At 44.2% G+C, this 21955-nt stretch overlaps 1 protein-coding gene across 6 annotated transcripts; it reads left to right on the forward strand.

The window, feature by feature from the left end:
- The first annotated feature begins 3627 nt into the window (after positions 1-3627).
- On the forward strand, positions 3628-17938 carry PSME3 (proteasome activator subunit 3). 6 transcript variants are annotated; one of them, XM_061575923.1, is made up of 11 exons: positions 3628-3766; positions 8707-8739; positions 9238-9300; positions 10694-10801; positions 11154-11202; positions 11674-11786; positions 12522-12590; positions 13265-13332; positions 14311-14365; positions 14583-14669; positions 15317-17938. In XM_061575923.1, exons 1-11 carry the CDS (start codon positions 3725-3727, stop codon positions 15395-15397), a joined length of 768 nt encoding a protein of 255 aa, XP_061431907.1. In that variant the 5' UTR covers positions 3628-3724; the 3' UTR covers positions 15398-17938. The 6 variants fall into 6 exon arrangements, with proteins under 6 accessions (XP_061431907.1, XP_061431916.1, XP_061431898.1 ...); XM_061575932.1 differs by having other exon boundaries at positions 10697-10801; XM_061575914.1 differs by having other exon boundaries at positions 3630-3814; positions 10697-10801; positions 11160-11202.
- Positions 17939-21955: the final 4017 nt, after the last annotated feature.

A 21955-nucleotide genomic window follows, 5' to 3' on the forward strand; every position in this document is an offset into this window, starting at 1 on the left:
GTACACGTATTTTGGTAAAAATCGTAACATTTATACAAGCACAATTTGCCGTCTGTATTGTGAGTATACGACAATTTTGTCCCCTAAATTTATGTTTTTATAAATATTTGGTGACAAGGGTACTGCCGCGTTGCAACAACAAAAGCACATTCGTATTCACAGTGGCCTTAAATGGAAGATGAGTAATATATAACAAGTGACGTTTAGGGCAATTGCCCTCTTAACAGCGTTCCCGTCTCCTATAAAGCAGGGCCATTATTCGAAACGTCTTCTCGCCTTTTAAGGTGACAGTGTTCAGTAACGAATGCTTCGCCATGCTGTTGAGTCGAAGGCCCTGCCCTGGTCTCAGACCCACTGCTGGGTTGCCTGACTGTACCCTGAGCCCCACGTGTTGGCAATCACCCCGCGCATGCGCAATGCGCGGGCCATGGATCAAGCAGTCGTGGTTGCGTCATCCTGACAACACGCATGCGCACTGCGCGCACGCCTCCACAGCTCCCCTCCCCCCCCCCTTTCCCCCCCCCTGCCCCCCCAGCCCCCCCCCCCTCCCCTCCCCCCCCCCCCCGCCCCCCCTCTCCCCCCCCCCCCCTGCTCCTCCCCTCCCCCCCTCCCCTTGCCCCTCACCCCCTGCCCCCCCTCTTCTCCTATCCCCATTCCCCCTCCACCCCCCCTTATCCCCTCCCACCCCCCCTTATCCCCTCCTCCTACCCACCCTTATCCCCCCCTCCTACCCACCCTTATCTCCCCCCCTCCTACCCACCCTTATCCCCCCCCTTATCCCCTCCCACGCCCCCGTATCCCCCCCCACCTCCTTCATCCCCCTCCCCCACCACGTGGTGCCCAGACACGTGGGAGAAGGCGCCGCCAGTGGTCAGCGGACCGAGCACTTTCAGAACGATTCCCGTCTAAGACAAAGCTCCCCCGTGTAGCCTTCACAGACTCTTGGGGGCAAGTGCTGTCAGCGAGCACTGATAAAGGCCGGGCACGGCACACGAGTGGGTGGGTTGTTGTGGCGAGCAACACGCCCGGACGCCTTTATTGGACCAATATTTTACACGGGGATGGCAGCGGTATCGATTCGAATGCGATTCCTGAAATCAACTCGTTCCCAGAACTGTCTTATATAAGATTCATTGCGATGATTGCCGGTCACGCATATCGAATACATATGCGAATCAAATATATTTAAAAACAGCAAAGCGGACATCCGTGTCTCCGCTTAAAAAAAGAAAAGATTACACAATCTATCAGCCGCACAAGCCTTGTTAGGAGTGCATAATTACAGAGTCATTGACCCAAGCGAGTCACGGTCGTTTATAGCTCTGAAGTATTGTGCGTGTAATTAATTGCATTCTTATTGATTCAAGCAAACTGGGCCGGTTTCGACAAACTATCAAATCACCAATCAGGCTTGCTGGAGTCAATGCTAGTGAGCTGCCAGATGTTATTTATATGTACTGTATGTTGAACTTCTTTCGCACCGTATGTAGCCAATCGTCCAATCGTACTAATCGGCAAGGGACCTCAAAGATATGGGTTCAAACGATTATCAGTGTTTTTGAGAATATCAATAACCCAATTAAACATTACTTTGCGTTAGATTCTGCCTTAGCAGTGGTGCGCAAGCACAGATACGCTCAACACGTCCTTAAATACCACTGCATTAAGAGTGGCGTGTAAGAGGCAACGTTTCGGGTAATAGCCCGATAGTAAGTAGTGATGTGGGGATAGTAGGTCGTGAATCTGAATCTTTGTCCTGGAGGAATCTGATAAGATACTTTATCACAAACGTCCAGTCGAGGCGGGTCAGTAAACTACAGTACAGTGAAGGACAGTCATAAAGAGACAAGTTTAGCAAGTAACTTAAACAACCAATATAAATAAATCATGGCAGTACAAATTGCACTAGTGCATATATTCCTGCTTATTTGTCAAGATCAAATCTCTATTGTTTGGTAGTCCTTTGTTGATCAAGATCAAATGTAAACTTGGGAAATGCAGCAAAACAACAAGACCACACCAAGACAATAGAGTCCCTCGATTGCTTTTCACTTTAGTGTGGTTGATGGGGGCCAGAAGAGGTTGCTGGACGACTTCGTGACTCCGAAAACTCCCTTTTAGAACAACAGTAGTGTATAATGAGAGGCAACAAACTAGTTCAACAGGCAATGGTGGGTGGACAAAGCTGCTTCTGCCCGCACGCGTGGTGTAGAGCCCCGTACATACCTGTCACCCCGTATCAGTGCCAACCTTATTGATCACCCCGTGCCCTTATACATCTCAACGTTCATCCTACAAAGTCCCATCACAAGGGAGAAACACAAACAAATAGACAATCATTGTGTTTGCCCCTATTGAAACGGCTGTATGCCGTATAGACCTGAAAACTCAATTTCCCTGTACAAGAAGAATACGGGGTAAACCGCATGGGTTGACACGGTATGACATCTCAACTTTCATTCTATAAAGTTCCACCACAAGGGAGAAACACGAACAAATAGACAATAATTGTTTTTGCCCGTATTGAAACGGCTGTATGCCGTATAGACCTGAAAACTCTATTTCCCTGTACAAGAAGAATACGGGGTAAACCGCATGGGTTGACACGGTATGAAATCTCAACTTTCATTATATAAAGTTCCACCACAAGGGAGAAACACAAACAAATAGACAATAATTGTTGTTGCCCCTATTGAAACGGCTGTATGCCGTATGAACCTGAAAACTCAATTTCCCTGTACAAGAAGAACACGGGATAAACCACATGGGTTGACACGGTATGAAATCTCAACTTTCATTCTATAAAGTTCCACCGCAAGGGAGAAACACAAACAAATAGACAATAATTGTTTTTTCCCCGTATTGAAACGGCTGTACGCCGTATGGCCCTGAAACCTCAATTTCCCTGTACAAGAAGAATACGGGCTAGAGTAGACCATATGAAACTGCAGCAGCAGCAGCAACTGCAACTCCCTTTGATGCTGTGAATCCTGCATAATGCACATGCATATGCAGTACTAATCACATTCCTGCATTTCCCATAAATATGCTAAATTCCTCTTGATATGCAAATTCCTTTGTCAATGCGCCCAGCTTATATATATGCTCCAAGCTCGTGTGCTGTTTCATTCAGACTCTGTCGCCTCGATGGACCTGGTTTTCACCTGAGGACGGCCGCTTGCGTTGTGGCCGAAACGTCGTGAGAATAATTTAATTATGTTTTATTTTTATTATTTTATTACTTCCCTTCTACGTGACTTTACCGAAAGAACCAAGAAGATAGACCATATGGGTTGACACGGTATGCCCGTGTCACATGTGGGCGGAGCCACGCGGCACATGTGGGCGGGGCCACGCGTCACATGTGGGCGGGGCCACGCGGCACATGTGGGCGGAGCCACGTGTCACATGTGGGCGGAGCCAATGTCAAACGTGGGCGAGACCTCGCCCTGCGCATGCGCACTCGAGGCGAATGTGACCCGCCGGGCGTGGGGAAGCACCTCCCCCTCCCCGGAGTCGACGTCTCGCCCCGCCCCCTTCTCATCGCCCCGCCCCCTTCTCATCGCCCCGCCCCCCCAACCGCTTCGCCCCGCCCCCTTCCCATCGCCCCGCCCCCTTATCCATCGCCCCGCCCCCCGGCTGCGGTAGGAGAATCCGTGGGGGCCTCCGCGTACAAACGCCGCGGCGCTTCGCTCCTCCCTTCCCCCTCTCGTACGCAACGAGAATGTCCGCGCTGCTCAAGCTGGACGGCGAGACCACCAAGAAGGTGCGCAGGGACGCGCGAGCGGCGAGCCGCGGCGTCCAGGGACGTGGGGTGAGCGAGGGGGGAGACGATGGAGCGAGCGAGCGAGCGAGCGAGCGGACCGCCGGCACGGGCGGGTGATGGGGGCGGTGGGTGGGAGTCGTCGCCTGGGCCTCGTGAGGGCCTTGAGCCTGCGCTGGGCCCAAGGGTCAGGACGCTCCCCCCTCCACGTGGAGCTCCCCGGCGCGGCGAGAGACGCGATCGCTTTATTCGCTCGGCGGCGAGTCGAATAGTTTGAGCCATTTGGTTGTTGTCGCGACGTGTTTGGTTGTGATTGTGGTGGCAGTGGACACGGGGAAGAGGCAGTGGCGAGTAATGGCACCGTCATCAGCTGCGGCACTGCGGGTGGGGGTGTCTCACTGCTCAATGGAGGAGGCAGCGGCGTTATTGTGAAATGGGAGACATTAAGTCAGCGGAATGTTTGTTTTTTTCATCGGCTGACGTGGAGTTAATTCTGCGTGGAGGTGTAATTAGTTGTACTCAAAAAAAACTATGATTAATTAATAGCCGCTCGTGTGATGTGTGGCCTTTTTATCTTGGGAATCTATGGTGGCGCAGTGAGTGTTTGGCGCTTTTTGCTGCGAACCCGGCGACCCCGGTTGTGTTTCTGGTCACGGCTACCACCAGTATCAAGTGGTATTTTAATTGGTCTGTGTTTCCCTCATCAACCCGCACCGAACAACGTAAGGTTGAGTAAAAACAAAGAACGCCACGACGGTAGGGGAAGGGCTTTCATCCCGGTCAGGTTGACAAAGGGATGTACATTTTAACATTTCATCATCGATGTAATGCCGAAATATTCGGCTGTTATACCCCACGAGAAGCCGTGATGGATAAATCATCAAGTAATAGTCTGTCCATGCCTGTATTAAGGTATATTCTTTTCATTAAAATAGATAAAAGCCTTTGTCAGTTGTGATAAATCCACTGCTGGATGAATCCCTCAAACCTGGCATCACCACCTCGCACGATTGGTGCGATGCAACAATTTGCTCTGCGCATGAATTGATCTCGTCTCTCCGTTTCCTCGATGGACTTCCTCTCTGCGACACTATTATTATTCCTGACCATTGTTCAGTCATCCCTTCCAGCGACGCGTCCTAACCAAGCCCGCTTAATATATGTTCTTTAAAAAAAATTAAACCTATACATTCCTAGTTACATTGTGTTAATGGAAATAGTTGCAGTTGTAAACATCATGAACATTTTCGTAATCGTCGCATTTTTAGCCATGTTCTGTCCACTTCTGGACGAAGGCACCGTCATCAATAAGAGACTGGAGAGCGTCAGTCATTACCATCAACACAGTCCACTGCTGAATGCATCATCTCATGAATAACAGGAGTAGTATAATATATCGCCACGTCATCAAACTTGGTCTGTACTTTGTCGATTAAAGGCAAAATGATAAGAGAAATTCCAACTTTTTGTGCCTCATCGTCGTCATGCCTATGAGAAATAAGCAGAATATAGTCTTCAAGATTTAGATAAGTAGCATAATATCCTGATACCATCATTGTCAGCCATGGTCTTCCCGGATCAACATGTACTGTATAATTGTCATAATCATGATCAGCCATCGCCGAGTGTTATCTGAACTGCTCCAACATGTACTCACCAATAACTGCAACAGCGTGGGGATGCCTTCATTCAGCAGTTTTGACAGCTGTGCATTTAAATTTAAGTATGTTCACAATGACAAGTGGACAGGAGGCAGTGGGCAAAACGTACACACTCAGATTCGAAAGCATGCGTGTTCAAATTGACCCCCCCCCCCCAAGTCCATCCCTCCTGGCTGACCTGTGGATTATCTTGCCATCACCATAATGTGGGATTTTCACCACTGGTCCAGGGCTGCCAAAATGTCTACAGAGCTTTAAATGATTCATTGAGGCATATTAAATAGTTAAATTTTTTTATCCAAATGTTACATAATAAATCAGCAAGGAATGTATGCATTGCGACCTAAGTTTGATTCCTGAGCATGGCTAACACCAGTGATATCTGGACCGATAATTGCCCCCCCCCCCCTACTTCAACATGTAGTGACTGATGTGGTGAAGTATGACCAACCCCCATAAGCAACACTGCGTGCAGGGAGGCCTTCATCCAACAGCTGATTAACAGGCTTGAAATTGTTTGGTATTGTTATTCTAGCTTTACTACCCGGCTTCGCCCGAGACTTGGATTCTTGTCTTGGATTAATGCACGGCCTACGTGGAAGGTGGGGGGGGGGGGGGTGATACATCAATAAATTTTGATGCACGAACCAAATAAAGTAACATTAGCTTATGTCCTTTGTACAGCCATTTGTGATTGGACAGAAATTCTCAAATTTGCTGTTCTGGAGGACGTGTGGCCAGTGTTGCATAAACACATTCAGTGAAATTTTCCCTTTACACTGCTTTTGATTGCAAGTGTGTGACAGTGCCCCTTGAGTTATTTAAATTAAACCATCCACTGATTTTGTATAGGATGGCTGCCAGGATGTATACCCATTACAGTAATATCACTTTCATAAAAAAAAAGATCATGAGCTATCCCTGGGAACACAGTGAAATTATAACCTGGTTTTGTGTTTTCCAGAATAACACACATATGTTTGTTAGTCTCTTTATATGTAGGCCCGTGGTTATTGCAATCCTACACATGAATGTTCCTAGCTCACAATATCTCTTTACATTTTGGCTACAATACCCCCAAAACAGCAAAACCTTAATCGCAGTTACTTGGCAACCTGTTTGAAATGCCCAATGCAGCGAGAGTAATAATAACAAAGCAATAGATATACTATGATAATGCTGAATAGTTTTATACATATACATATGTCCACATTGAAAAGTGCATGGCATGTGGCGCATGGTTTCTGAAAACAAGCTACCGATACAAAAACCCATTAGAGGAGAATTGCAGGTAGAAAGTATCGTGATTGTATTTTTTATTCCATTTAGCATGTGCAAGGATAATACCTATTCAGTTCCTCTTCATGCGTATGTTTTGTCAGGAACACGAGTTTAGTTGCTAAAGCTATTGATGAAAGTGTCCAGTTGTGACCTTTTCTAATGTGTTTTGTACATTGTGCAATGCTTTTGAGCAAAACTGCACCTTAAATAAAATACACGTCCACAGAATAATACCACACAGATCCTTAAATAAGCTTCTGTACAAAATTACATCACAAACGTTCCTGCTTTAAATACATTAAGTAAATAAATGTAATGTTGATTGTACTCATTCACACGTACGAGGCATGGTTATAAAACTATCTAGAGCCCAGGGGAAGGTTAACGTGTAAACTTTGGCAGCGTGTGACAGAAGTAGGTACATGTATTTTTCACGTGTTAATATACAGTATTCATGAGTAGCCGTACAGGATACCCAGGAGACGCTAGTCCAGCGTATTTATCAGCATGTGCAGAGCTACGTGGCGGTCAACAGAGGGAGGCAGTGCAGAGAAAAACATTGTTGCACTCGGCTACTATGCACGTCACTCCTCCTGCTTTAACCAACCCACACTGACCAACGTAGTGAAATATGGTTAGAGAACTCCCAAGAGCTGCATGTGTACAGGGTAAATGTATCGTGTCACGTGTGTCGTTTGCTGGTGGGTATGCTTTAGGGCAGCGGTCGGGAACCTATGGCTCGCGAGCCATATATGGCTCTTCTGGTGACGGCATATGGCTCCCAGACAATTTTGAGTTGAAAAAAAATAAAAAAATCAGTTTGGAACTGATTTTAAAATACTTGTGATATTGCTTAATAATACTGTGTCATTTTAAAGTAAACAGAAATTAGTTTTGAAGATAAATTTCACGGGTCACGCCTGCACGAAGCTCAACCTCACCACGTACGAACCAGACTACAAGGCCATCAGCAAAACCATGCAGCACCAGAAGTCGCATTAAAAGTAATACATATTTAATTTATTATACGTTAAAAATACTATATGGCTCTCAATGCAATATATTTAGAAATATTTGGCTTTTATGGCTCTCCCAGTCAAAAAGGTTCCCGACCCCTGCTTTAGGGTTTGTGAGCCATCTTTGAACATTGGTTTTCATTGGGTGGGTATAGGTAAAGCAATCTCAATGTTCCACAATGCGTATCTGCAACGGTTGTTTTGCGTGATTGTTAAATGAGAGCATTGCCATGATTGTCAGACATCCAAGTTGCAGTGCCTCTCCAGGTGTTGCAATGACAGTCTCTTTAGTCATTGAAGCTGTTACTCAGCTTCTGCTGAGTAACATAACTCCAGACAACCATTTGATGATGAAGACAAGAGGCAAGTCAAACATGGAATAGATTTGCTTTGGAAACTGTTTTTCCAAATACAGTATGTGCACCACTTTGTTTTTGTCTTCATCCCATAATTAACACACTATTTGAGGGCATAGGAGTTAAGCTAGGTTTGTGCTTTTGTGCTTGATTGCCTTTTCCTTTCATTTATACGCCAAAATAAATTCCACATTTCCTTGGGCTGCCTTTTATCAGACTTTGAACGAAACATGAGAGCCAGTATTTAAAAAAAGGCAAAAACAGGGGCATTGTTCTGATCTGAAGTCTGGAATGGAAACCATACTGAAAAATATTTATTGAGAACACACACGAGAATTGTGCACATTATGTGCTGTGCCAGAGTTGGACGGACAGCCATTATTTCTTTAATGCATACATTTTCCGCAGGGTGATTAAAAATAGACTTGTAACAATGTGTGTCTGCCGGGCTTATGCTATCATGATCTTGTTATGCAGTCTGTCTCAATGGGGGGACTTGGCTTAAATAACTATGCGGTAACTGAGCTCCCGTGATGAATGTCGGCCTTTGCTATAGATTCTTAGTTAAATAATGTACATGTAGTATATTTTCGTGTAATCATGCCTTTTTGTGTGCATTCTCATTGCAGGTTGAGATGTTCAAGGAAAGAATTAGTGCCGAGGTGAGTGAAATAATCCAGTTTTTTTCATCTATATTAGCCTATGGAGATGATATATGCGTTTTTAAAAGCAAATAGTAGCAGTGCTAAAATAAGATTAAATCTTTGATGATCTGAAACCCTACAAAATGTTTGACTGTATGATATTTTCACATCTAATTTATACATTATTTTTTTACCAATGTTTTTGAAGCTTTTTAAGCTTTTGGCAATACGGTGACACTCGGCGATAATGGTTTTTGGGAGACCTAGCCAAATATAATGTTAGATTTAGTTACACATTGACTCGGAACTATAACGAATTGGCAATTTTAATTTGTTGTGAGGTGAAAATGTGGATATCGGGTATGGAAAACACACATAGTTGGAATGTTATTCCTAGGCTGCAGTGTATATCACCGTTTAATTTGGTAGCGTATTGAGTTAAGTGAAAAAGCTCTCACAATAGTGTTTAATACATTTAAATGTTATTTCCTCTTTTGACATTTGTTTTCATTTTAGGCAGAGGATCTGGTGGCAAACCTTTTTCCTCAAAAGCTGTCAGAACTCGACACTTTCCTACAGGTATGTGACTTGTCCACATACATCCCGTTTGTCAGTCCACTGCTGGATGAGGGCCTCCCGATACTGTGTGTTGGCGGGGTATTTTTTTTACTACGCTATACCACGCTGACTTGTGCCGTGCCCACCCACCCGTCACGGTGTGGCTTGAGTCAAGTCTGCGCTGAATCAGATGAACTACTTTAAGGGGGGTCTGAACATGACCAGCCAATGCATATTGTAAAAATGCAGTATGCGTCATCTTGGTGGATTGCAGCTGACAAGATAAATATCTATTTAGACAAAGTTATGTTTTGCCACCTGTATAAATAACATTTGGCTCCATCAGCCAAAAGACCTGGGTTAGTGTTTTTTCTCACAGAATTTAATTAAGCTTGAGTTTACTTCATTTGTTACATGGACAGTCCCCTTTATCCAGTTTCCCTGCTATATTACAGGGGAGATCCATGGTGCATTGGCACAGCAGGAATATAAAAAAACAAGCTTGCAAACACTGTCCACCGGTTTTATTTTTCTGAGTGTCATCAGCAGTGTGTGGACTATTATATAATTGTTGAGTTGCCTGGTGTTACAGGCAAGAACCATGCAAGAAACTCCTTGTGACCCATTCAACACATCCCTTTTCAGCGTTGACCCTTTTGTGCAGTGGCTTAGTGTAGTTGTCATGCGCCCTGGTGCAAGGAATGAAATGGGAGCCCCTGTCCTCTCAGTGAGAATCTCAAGATCTTTCATCCAGACGATATTTTATTGAGATGCACCTATAACGTGCAGGGTTAGTGTCACTGATGTCTTCAAAACTGAAGGCTTCACGTAAATAAGTCAAGTCAAGAATGACACAGGTGCCAGCTCCGAAGAAACTAAATATCATATGGATTTGCAGCCATATTGAAAATAAAAATAGATTTGTCTGGATTCTTCCCGGTGCTTTTTACTCGTATGAAAGGTGGCAGCAGAGGCTGAGAGGCGCATACATGCATTTTAAAGTAAACGCATTCGATGTACTCAAAATGCTGTACACTACGCATGAGTTGTGAGTTTGTTATCGCTAAGGCAGAAAGGGCAATTTGATTATTGGAGAGACCAATCCATACCTATAAGGACACTCCAGTATTCAGACATCTTACAAGGATATGTGGACTCCCAAATAAACATTCAAAGGTGTGTAAGTGGACAAAGGCCAATGGATGGATAAGCTTATGGAACGGACAAATCTTTATATTCACTAATTCCTACCACTAGTCGATGTTTTAAGAAAGAGTAAACGGGCATTTTCATCGAGGGTGATGCTCCAATTATCCCCGAGGCCACAATTTGACTGAGTGGACCTTAGCTCAGCCAGGACTGAGGGGCTTGTTGTTGTGTGTGTTGAGTTGTTCTGTGCGTGTGTGTTGGTCAGGAGGAATGTCTAAACATAACGGACCTGGTGGGCCTGCACTCTGACCTCAACATCCCTATTCCCGAGCCTGTTCTCATCACCAACAGCCACGACAATGCATTGGATAATGTGAGCATGCTGCCATGCGCGCGCATATATATGCACACATTTAATATACAGATGTACTTAACAAATATGTATGTTGAGCACGACTGTACCACACTGTCAATCGCACTGACCTCAAGGGAATAATACATTATTCAATAGGCATTGTTTCAGGGAAATAGTCCTCTATCGTAGAGAGATTATCTCTTTGCTGTAGATGTGATAAGTGTGTTATTTGTGCTCGCGTACCGCCGCCAACGCAGTATCGCAAAAATACGTTTTGTATCAAATTTGGTTCCCAGTGTTCTCTATCAGCAACTTGGAAGTGTCATTGCTCTTAGATTTATCAGCTCGTGTGTGTGTGTGTGTCTTCAAGCATCAGGGAAAGAAAAGGAAGATTGCAGCGGAGGAAGACCAGTGCGAAGGTATGTGACATTAAGGGGTGTTTGAACCCCTTACAAGTTTCACCACAAATTAAATCTTGCTTTGTATTTTTTCTGCCAAGCTTTATTGCAAATTATCTGCAGCAACGTTAAGGGCAAGGTTTTTTTAAAGGTCGTACTTAATGAATTACTGGTATTTTGTTCATGAGCAGTACTATTAAAATATCTTGAAATTATTCGTAGATATTGAGGTTACTGGAAAAAATCTTAGTTCTTGATGCATTTCAGGAAACGCTCACATCCATCAGCACCATCAAAGGACAACTTTATTTTCAATCAATCACCTAAAATCCTTGGTATTGTGATATGAAACTATTACTTATTCAAATATAAACCACAGTGCCTTGTGTAGTTTGCGGTTTTCTTTTAAACCATGTTGATATAGTATAAAAGCCATGTGACCTTGCCGAATGAGTAGGCTTTTTTTTTTACTTCTCCCTTTTTGTGTGGCAGGTACCAAGGTGTACGCGTTTCTTAACGGCATGGTGCAGAGCAACCCTAAGCTCGTGGCGCTTATCGAGAGAATAAAACCCGAAATACGGACGCTCATGGACAAGTGTAACACCGTGAGTTTCGCTCGCTTAATCCACACACTCTTATGTGTTCACTACAGTCAAAGGACTTAGCTTTTGTATGCTTTCACTTAACTCAAGAGGCCAGATACACGTGTTACTGCCAAAATGTATCCCTTTAGTCAAACTTTTGATGGAAACGCACTGATTGTCTCGGTCATCAACAATAGGGGAAATTGCCAAAGCTGTGTTGCAGCTGTTTTGCCAAGAAAAAATGAATCTGGACTCTTGTCCTTGAATCGTCAATTGCTATTTGAGAGACTATAGCAACATTTCTATACCAAATATGACCACTTCTCCCATTGTTATTTCTTTCCATCAAGGATTTGCCACTCATGTGTAGCACCCGGTAGTATATTGTGCAGTTAAAATAACTCCTATCTCTTTTTCTCAGGGCATAAGTAAAATACTTACATGAAGCTTATTTCTCACATCCATCCAATGTGCTAATTTTTACAGTCGCATCAAAATTGATTGCTGCAAAAGAAACCTAAAGTTCTGTCTTCCTATAATTGTAGAAATTACTTAAATGTACCAGCTTTCTCCTTGTACCGAAGACCCAACTTAATTTACACATTGCCATTAAATATAATCCACCCAAAGGAATTTAAATATAGCACCTGACAACATTAAAATAACAATTTCCGTCCGCTGTTCGTGAAGTCGCTGGCCCAAGGCCATGCTACCAGGAGTTTTGCGTGTCCCTTAAGTTTCTGTGGCTCCTTGCAGGTGAAGATGTGGATTCAGTTGATGATCCCCAAGATTGAAGATGGAAACAACTTTGGCGTGTCTGTTCAGGTATTAACCTTTACCATTTGCCTGTGATCTTAGGATTAAGCGGACAAAAATATGCACAACTTAATATGGGTTTATAATGTTTCATCGATTCAACATTCTTACATCTACAAGATGTAGATCTGATTCTGTGTATATATATTTCAATGCATATGTTGTATGTAAACAGTTTGACACCTTTGCAGCCATTAGAGGCCCGACCATTCACTGAATTGGGATGTTGAGTCCATTTCGTTTATCAATATTTGGTATATAAGAAGGTTTTTTTTTGGGAAATAGTTTTACTGTATTTGTGCTTTTGCATGTGCCTCACTCTTTAAGCCTATTTAGGTGTGTGTTTGCATGATGGGTGGTAGTAGTGCGGTGGTTGGCGCAATGTCCTACAAACCCAGCTGCCCGAGTTCAATTCCTGGCCACGGCTATCATGAGTGACGAGTGATACCTCAGGAGTTCTTAGGCCTTTCCCTAGGTTAACTCAGGCTTATAATGAGTACCTCATATGGTGTGTATACATCGGCACTTGTCTTAAAGCGGCCAGAAGTGGTACTAGCCAATCCCCTGCCTCGTGCGCTGTGCTGACTTTAATAGATGCTCTTTAATAACGCTTGCACCAACAGCTTATGTAGTCCAACAAGAATTGTCTTTTCGTGCACGTGTATGAACGTGTATACCAACAGGAGGACACGGTTGCAGAGTTGAGGACTGTGGAGGGAGAGGCTGCCTCCTTCTTGGACCAGATTTCCCGGTAAAAACACATGCTTGCATAACTATGTGGATTGTACTCTTTTGTTTTTCAAAAGCCACATTAAAATTCACAGTCCTGCACGTGACAAAAGGCATAATTTGAAAGTGTAATTTCTCAAAATTAGGGTTTGGTTTACTTCAGTGAGACAATCTGCAAATTAACTTATGGAATGTCTTTTGGATCATATGTGCATCTCATTTCTTTTAACTGAGAAAAAAAAAACTTATTTTTCAGTCACCTCTTACTCGCATGCATGAACATAGTGAAATATTTAATTGCATGCATAATTTCATTGTTTTTGTAAATGTTTGCATGCAAGTCTTAAACCAAAATTGAGATGCTATGAGAAGTGTATTAACCTTAAGAAGGACAGAGAGTATTGATGATCATCGGTCAGGATTAATCCACTGCTCGATGAAGGCCTCCCCAAGTCTTATTCATCTCTCACGGTCTTGTCATGTAACAATCCACCCATGACAATTCTACTTTTTTACCAGAAAAGCCTCACTGAGTCTCAGGACTTTTGCAGGAGGGTTCTGCCTAGTTTTTTACTAGAAGTGGATGATAGTTGATTTGTAGAATTCCATTTCAGTAACGTGTAGGGAATTGTTCAAATACGGACCATGACACCGGCACACAATGGCCTACTCTTAAGAATTACATAATCGGATTTTTAATGTCCACTGCGAAGCAGACTTCGTGTATTTTTAAGGTTCATACACCCACAGGGCAGCTGTCGGATCGAATTGTCAGCCTCTGCAACCGCTAGGCCATAAGTTGACTTCATCACGCCATGTGTAGTGTGGGCATGGGCAGCAACAATTGTAGTGTGTACAAGTTCTATGTAGAACAGCATTTTTTGAGTGTGTATGTTGATTTTCGTTGACGGTTTCACAGTTGATCATTGTGCACCTGGACTATTTTGCTGCAAATGCAGGTGAAGTAGTTTTCAACATATGTGCTGTTGTCGTTCACTAGATACTACATGTCCAGGGCGAAGCTCGTATCCAAGGTGGCCAAGTACCCCCATGTGGTGAGTGAAGTTGCACCAACGCAGCTCTGGTGTGCATGTTCCGCAATCATGTGTGTGTTTACGTTCTTCGTCACTTGTGCAAGGCAGGGAAAAGGTGTGAATGCATTGGGCTGACCACATGAATCCTAAATATGTTTCTGTACCCTGCAATAGCTGACATTTTTGCAACAGCACTTCCTCTGAGGAGTTGTTAACCGTGGGATTTGCGTTTGTGCAGGAGGATTACCGGCGCACGGTGGATGAGCTGGATGAGAAGGAGTACTTGAGCCTCCGAATCATCGTCTCCGAGCTGCGCAATCACTATGTGAGCACCTTTCACCACACGTGGCTCGCAGTTTATGGAATGATGTCAAACGCGAAGAACAAAGTGCATAAACAAATCCTTTACAGTGAATGTTAGTGTTCAGGTTTTTTGTAGATTTAGGTTAAAAACAACGTTAATATTTTTGTCAATCCACTGCTGGATAAGGATCTTCCCATGCCTCTGTGGGTCTCGGTTACTTGGCCATATTTAACCACGTTGGTCAGTACATGGTTGGCGAAGGGAGGAAGTGGCAACATGGAAACACAAGTGCAGAACAAAAATAGTTATTGTTTTCTGCCCTGCCTTCTGCTGCACACGGTGGAGCCCTGCAGATTTTTAGCAACCTGTTGGTGCATGAGAGTCACCCATCCAAGCACTATCCAAACACAACTCTACTTCTGTAATCTGACGAGATATTGGGTGTTTTCTACGTGATTGGGTCAGGGGCAATTTTTCAGTGTATTAGGATTTAATATTTGGTCTATTTTTCTCGCACAATTAACAGCATTTAGAAAAAAATGTTGAATAGATAATAGTTGGCAGATTAATGAAGAGCAAGTGCAGAATGTGATTTATGGTTTAATGTAAATTGTTGTATGTGTCTTTGTCTTTGTCGGCGTGCTTCGGCATGTTCATGCATGGTGTAGGTGATTTTGCATGACGTCATTACAAAGAACATTGAGAAGATCAAGAAGCCACGGAGCGCCAACACGGATGCACTCTACTAAATAGCGCCTCCTGCCAAATCTCGCCCTCCTCTAGCCAAGCTCAGTAAAGCCCCATAATATGTATTAGGCCTGCCCCCACTACACAAGCTCCACTCCACTATTCATTAGCATCAACCGCCCCATTAGCCCAACTCTATCTGCGGAGGCTTACCTTGCCACCACCCATACTATTCCCTTGCTTATCCCTGTCCCATCACATTCATCCACCTGTGCTTCAATGGAGCTTTCTCATGTTTTTCCTAGTCACCAGACGTGTAGCACTGTGGCCAAGCATTTGGCCACCTTAGATATGAATCGAGAGCATGTCCTGCTGTGGTCCAGGTAGAAAGAGAGTGCAGCCCTCCAGGGAAACGATGGCACAGGAGCTGGCACTTATCGCCAGTGTCTTGTGCCTCCCTGGGTAAACCTGATAAAACTTGCCGTAGGTAAAGTGGCCCGGCCCCAGCGTGTGCACGAGACGTCCACGTTGCTTTGTCATTGGCCAGTTGTGTGGCCTTGGTTTAAGCGAGAACATGGATGTTTAGCGGGGGCATAACTTTTAACAGGCAGACACAGATGGTTGCGGTTAGTGTTGTGCGGTATGCCGTTAGGATTTGCGACAATGAAAAGCTGAGCCAAGCTCCCACTCTCATGGACTTCATCTCGCTGCCCACATGTCTACGATTAAGGCTGTTACTCTTATCGACCCTGTCCACATCTTTCATGACCCCCAACCTGTTCAACCAGCTGAACCCCTTCCCCAGGTTTATGCAAATGACCTGCGGGCAGCATTTTGCCTGTGTCGAACACAAGCCATTTATATAACAGCAATTGAAAAAACGTGGTTTTCATTCGTTTTCCCATAATGGAAGGCATTCTATACTCTCAGTGGTCAGTATCGATTTACTGGAAGTTTAGGGACTTGCTGATACATATTTCCAGTTGTATGAAAAAAAAAAACTTTTAAAAACTTTTAACGTTTGAGAGAGGCCTGTTGGAAATAGGCAGGAGGGGGTGAGCAAATTGTTTGCCATTTTCACTGTTGAAGCAACTTCAAAGCAACAAACAATGAATTAGATGTGGTAAGTCACAACCCATTTGATTTCAAAAAAAATTTGAATATTAAAATGCTGAGAATATTTAGGTGGGGCACTAATGAACACCATGCATGACATAATAAAGACCCATTATTGACCTTTACATTAATTGATTTTTATTATAACTTCAACGTGTAAATTTTGGACCTGTGTTTTATTATTTGATGTTTTTACTTGCGATAATTTCTACCCCGACTTAGCGGCCCATTCCAAGCCAAAACAATGCTGGGCAAAGATTGAGAAGCTGGTCTATAACTCAGAAATGGAGTACGTGGAATTGGCACTGCGCAACTGCAGCTTGTGTGGATCATTCCAGGGAAGTAAACTCCATGTCCTAGTTATACTGCAGCTGCCTTTCAGTTGATCATCAGGTTGGCAGTACTTCACGTGCTTTTATGCTCAAGACAAAGCAAGGTGCTGCAGTGTGTAAGTTCCCATTGTATATGAGAGTGAGCACAAGTAAAGTGTAAATTCTTTACTAAGCTTACCCTGTAAATAGTCGAGGAATATACAAACTGTAATGCTTTGGATGGTGAAAGGAATGAATTCCACCCTATACACCTACCCTAAGGCCCAAGCTGAAGGAATCGAGTGCAGCATTTCGTTTTTTTTCGGAAGGAGTTGCAGTATTGAAATTTTGAGTACGGTCATAGTCCAGACGTTTTCCTCGAGCAAAATTGATATTTTGCATTGCTTTGAAAATGTTTTATCTTAATGCGTTGTTAAAGATGAAGTGGGGAATAGCCTGCTCTAGGCATTGGCCTACAAGCGTTGTGGTGGCCCTGTTGAGGTTACGTGTAGATTGGCTGCGGAATGTTCCATTTTTGTGTAGGGGTATTTATTTTGTTAAACCCCCGTTTCGTCACCTCCAGGAGTGGTGCTGGTGTACAACACACCTGGGTTCATGTCCAACAAGTGTTGCAATATTTTGGGGTGTGGCACTTGGTGAATTGTAAATCATGATTTTTTTTTTTTACTTGATCTATCTGCAAAGTTAAATTCCCAGTTATACGATTTAGGTCAGCATTGGAACCGTAACTGCAGGTCCCATGGAGACGTTCAAAATCAACACTAGATGTAGTTGTTAGGTATAATGAGGAATTCGGTACCTTCCATTGTATGCCAGTTCACCTTATTCTGCAGAAAATATCGACATTTTAATATTTTGAGAGACTGCGCCTAATGTGTTTTCTATTGTGCCAAATCCCAAAAGCTTACAAAACACTTGAGCTGGACATGTGCATTTACACTTGAATGCATTCGTGGTAGACTGATTGCCGGATCATCTCCATGTCGTAAAACAAATGAACTTGGGGTGCCCTCTTGGTTTTCGTCATTGGCCGTTTGTACAATAGTCCCGTTTGGACACGTGCAGGATAGCAGAATGTCACCTTTACGCAATTATGATCGCCTGTACTACGCCCTGGTTTTGTTATTGATATTAAAGATTAAATTGACTCCCCTTTTGGATTGTGTGGCGTGTGAAATATATTCAACGAGTGGTTTCAATTTGCGTTGCAATTAGTTGTTTTTCACACCATGTTTGCCACCACCACAGTAATTAAACAATGTCACTTAACACTCAATGCACTGCCTGCCAGAACGTTCAAACCAAAACGTTTTGAAATGTGCAAATACCCCGATTAAGAAGTTGTCATCGTGTGATGTGAACTAATGCAAGATACACAACTTGTCACGTCATTAATTGACGATTGTTTCCTTTTTAAATCCTTTATATTAAGTTCGCATGCTTGCGTGCTTGCTTGCTTGCTTACGACCGTGCAATTATTTTGGTCGTTTTTTAACCCACTTCCCGTGATCCAATTGAGCTGACATTTTGCACACAGACTCGTTGTGCGAGACAATGTTCGTGAAAATTTTTTTCCAAAATTTTACACGATTTAGGGAAAACAAATTAAATATTTAATTACCAATTGCTTAATACTGGCAGACAATCATCTGACCCATATGTGGCAGCCATCTCAAGCCAGAGGACGAGAGGACTCTAGCCGCCACGCATATAAAGGATTTATAGTGAAAAACTTTGTTTTTACTGGTTATACTTATTTTGGTGCTGCATTACTTGCGTCTCTCTGATTGAAGGATGTGCCCCCTATTTCCTTTCTCTCAAAGGCAGGAAACCTTCGACAACCCAAGCCCATCATGATGTGGACTATTGTCGATGTCACCAAGCTCCTCCCGCACATGGGAACTTTTCGAACTATTTTCGTGTGATCCAAATGAGTTATGGAACCGATAATCAACTTGCCTTTTGCCCGTCCAAGAACGGGTGTATTGCAGTAAATCTGAAACTTGCTAGTGAAAAGCAGATCGCGACGTGATATTCATTGCATCAATTCGTGTGCAATTTGTAAGGCGCGGTCACAGACCTATTTCATTTTAAGGTTATAATCCCTGGTTCATCATGACGTCCTTTTTACTTCTATGTCTCAACAGCGTTACGGAGACCACGTGACGCCTTTGTAGTGAGGGTTGTCAGTTGACCTTGAGGGGGGAGGAGGTGCCTCGGCCCCCCATGTGGAGTGACGTCACCCGCTAATTATGAATGCAGGGGGTGTCCATTTGGAAGACGTCACCTTCATGATTATTCATGTTGGGGACTGTTCCATGTGGAGTGACGTCACCCATTCATGATTATTAATGAGGGGGAGGGTCCTTGTGGAGAACGTCACCTGTTCATGAGTATTAATGAGGGGGGCTGGCCGACAGGACACACAGACATTCTTGGCTCATTATAGAAAAAGTTGATGACCAAGATAATCAGATATCGCCAGCTATACTTGCCATCATGTGGGTGGTTATTTGTGTCCCCAGAAAACCTTTGCACAAATCCGTTCCCAGCCAGATTTGACCGAGCCTTGATACATATGTGGCCATAACCAGTCTCGTAACCTGGAGTCTGCAACACGAGATCATATTTCCACAGATGAGTGGCCACTTCCCAGTTCTCGGAGATATTGGTCTGCTTATAACGATTAAACTCTGTCAGGAGAGATGAGGTCGGGACTATCTCCCCCATGTTATCTCGTTGGTTTTTTTTTTGTTTGTTGCGGTTGCACCCGATTCAAGAGCCGAATGGCTCACAGGGCTAAACTTAATAAATGAACTTGAACAGTGACTGGGCAAGTCCAGCTTGGCCAAGTGCTTTGTGACAAGAGTGAATAATAGTGGTTCTTATTCTTGGTTCTTTCGGTAAAGTCACGTAGAAGGGAAATAATAAAATAATAAAAATATAAAACAATTAAAATTCTCACGACGTTTCGACAAACTCCACTCTACATCCTGGCACCAGACAAACTCCACTCTACATCCTGGCACCAGACAAACTCCACTCTACATCCTGGCACCAAACAAATTCCACTCTACATCCTGGCACCAGACAAACTCCACTCTACATCCTGACACCAGACAAACTCCACTCTACATCCTGGCACCAGACAAACTCCACTCTACATCCTGGCACCAGACAAACTCCACTCAACATCCTGGCACCAGACAAACTCCACTCTGTTTAACACGTAGGCTTTCGCGACCAATGTTATTCATAATCAACGATTTTTGGGTTTAGATCGCGTTTATTTATAAATGTGTCGTAACCCTCCACCACCCGACACGGCCAATCAGTAAAAATGTGTCACGTTGACAAAGACAAATAGTTCACTGCGTTAGCCCACCGGTGTGTTGAAGCAACAACATTTACAATTTGAGTACGACGTTTCGCTGGTAATTGCAACCAGCATCATCGGGCAATTCGCCAGAATGGTGAGGCTCTCCTGTGTCTCCCGTTCTTATATAGAGCAGCAGCATGATGACGTCACCCTGCTGCTGCTCTATATAAGAACGGGAGACACAGGAGAGCCTCACCATTCTGGCGAATTGCCCGATGATGCTGGTTGCAATTACCAGCGAAACGTCGTACTCAAATTGTAAATGTTGTTGCTTCAACACACCGGTGGGCTAACGCAGTGAACTATTTGTCTTTGTCAACGTGACACATTTTTACTGATTGGCCGTGTCGGGTGGTGGAGGGTTACGACACATTTATAAATAAACGCGATCTAAACCCAAAAATCGTTGATTATGAAACTCCACTCTACATCCTGGCACCAGACAAACTCCACACTACATCCTGGCACCAGACAAACTCCACACAACATCCTGGCACCAGACAAACTCCACTCTACATCCTGGCACCAGACAAACTCCACTCAACATCCTCCCACCAAACAAACTCCACACAACATCCTGGCACCAGACAAACTCCACTCTACATCCTGGCACCAGACAAACTCCACTCTACATCCTGGCACCAGACAAACTCCACTCTACATCCTGGCACCAGACAAACTCCACTCTACATCCTGGCACCAGACAAACTCCACTCAACATCCTGGCACCAGACAAACTCCACTCTACATCCTGGCACCAGACAAACTCCACTCTACATCCTGGCACCAGACAAACTCCACACTACATCCTGGCACCAGACAAACTCCACTCTACATCCTGGCACCAGACAAACTCCACTCTACATCCTGGCACCAGACAAACTCCACTCTACATCCTGGCGCGAGACAAACTCCACTCAACATCCTGGCACCAGACAAACTCCACTCTACATCCTGGCACCAGACAAACTCCACTCTACATCCTGGCACCAGACAAACTCCACTCTACATCCTGGCACCAGACAAACTCCACTCTACATCCTGGCACCAGACAAACTCCACTCTACATCCTGGCACCAAACAAACTCCACTCTACATCCTGGCACCAGACAAACTCCACTCTACATCCTGACACCAGACAAACTCCACTCTACATCCTGGCACCAGACAAACTCCACTCTACATCCTGGCACCAGACAAACTCCACTCAACATCCTGGCACCAGACAAACTCCACTCTACATCCTGGCACCAGACAAACTCCACACTACATCCTGGCACCAGACAAACTCCACACAACATCCTGGCACCAGACAAACTCCACTCTACATCCTGGCACCAGACAAACTCCACTCTACATCCTGGCACCAGACAAACTCCACACAACATCCTGGCACCAGACAAACTCCACTCAACATCCTCCCACCAAACAAACTCCACTCTACATCCTGGCTCCAGACAAACTCCACTCTACATCCTGGCACCAGACAAACTCCACTCTACATCCTGGCACCAGACAAACTCCACTCTACATCCTGGCACCAGACAAACTCCACTCTACATCCTGGCACCAGAAAAACTCCACTCTACATCCTGGCACCAGTCCACTCAACATCCTGGCACCAGAAAAAACTTCACTCTACATCCTGGCACTCGACAAATTCCACTCTACATCCTGGCACCAGACAAACTCCACTCTACATCCTGGCACCAGACAAACTCCACACTACATCCTGGCACCAGACAAACTCCACTCTACATCCTGGCACTAGACAAACTCCACTCTACATCCTG

The sequence above is a fragment of the Lethenteron reissneri genome, chromosome 7 (genome assembly GCF_015708825.2).
Source record: "Lethenteron reissneri isolate LAM-NWPU_2019-01 chromosome 7, ASM1570882v1, whole genome shotgun sequence".
Lineage (NCBI taxonomy): Eukaryota > Metazoa > Chordata > Hyperoartia > Petromyzontiformes > Petromyzontidae > Lethenteron > Lethenteron reissneri.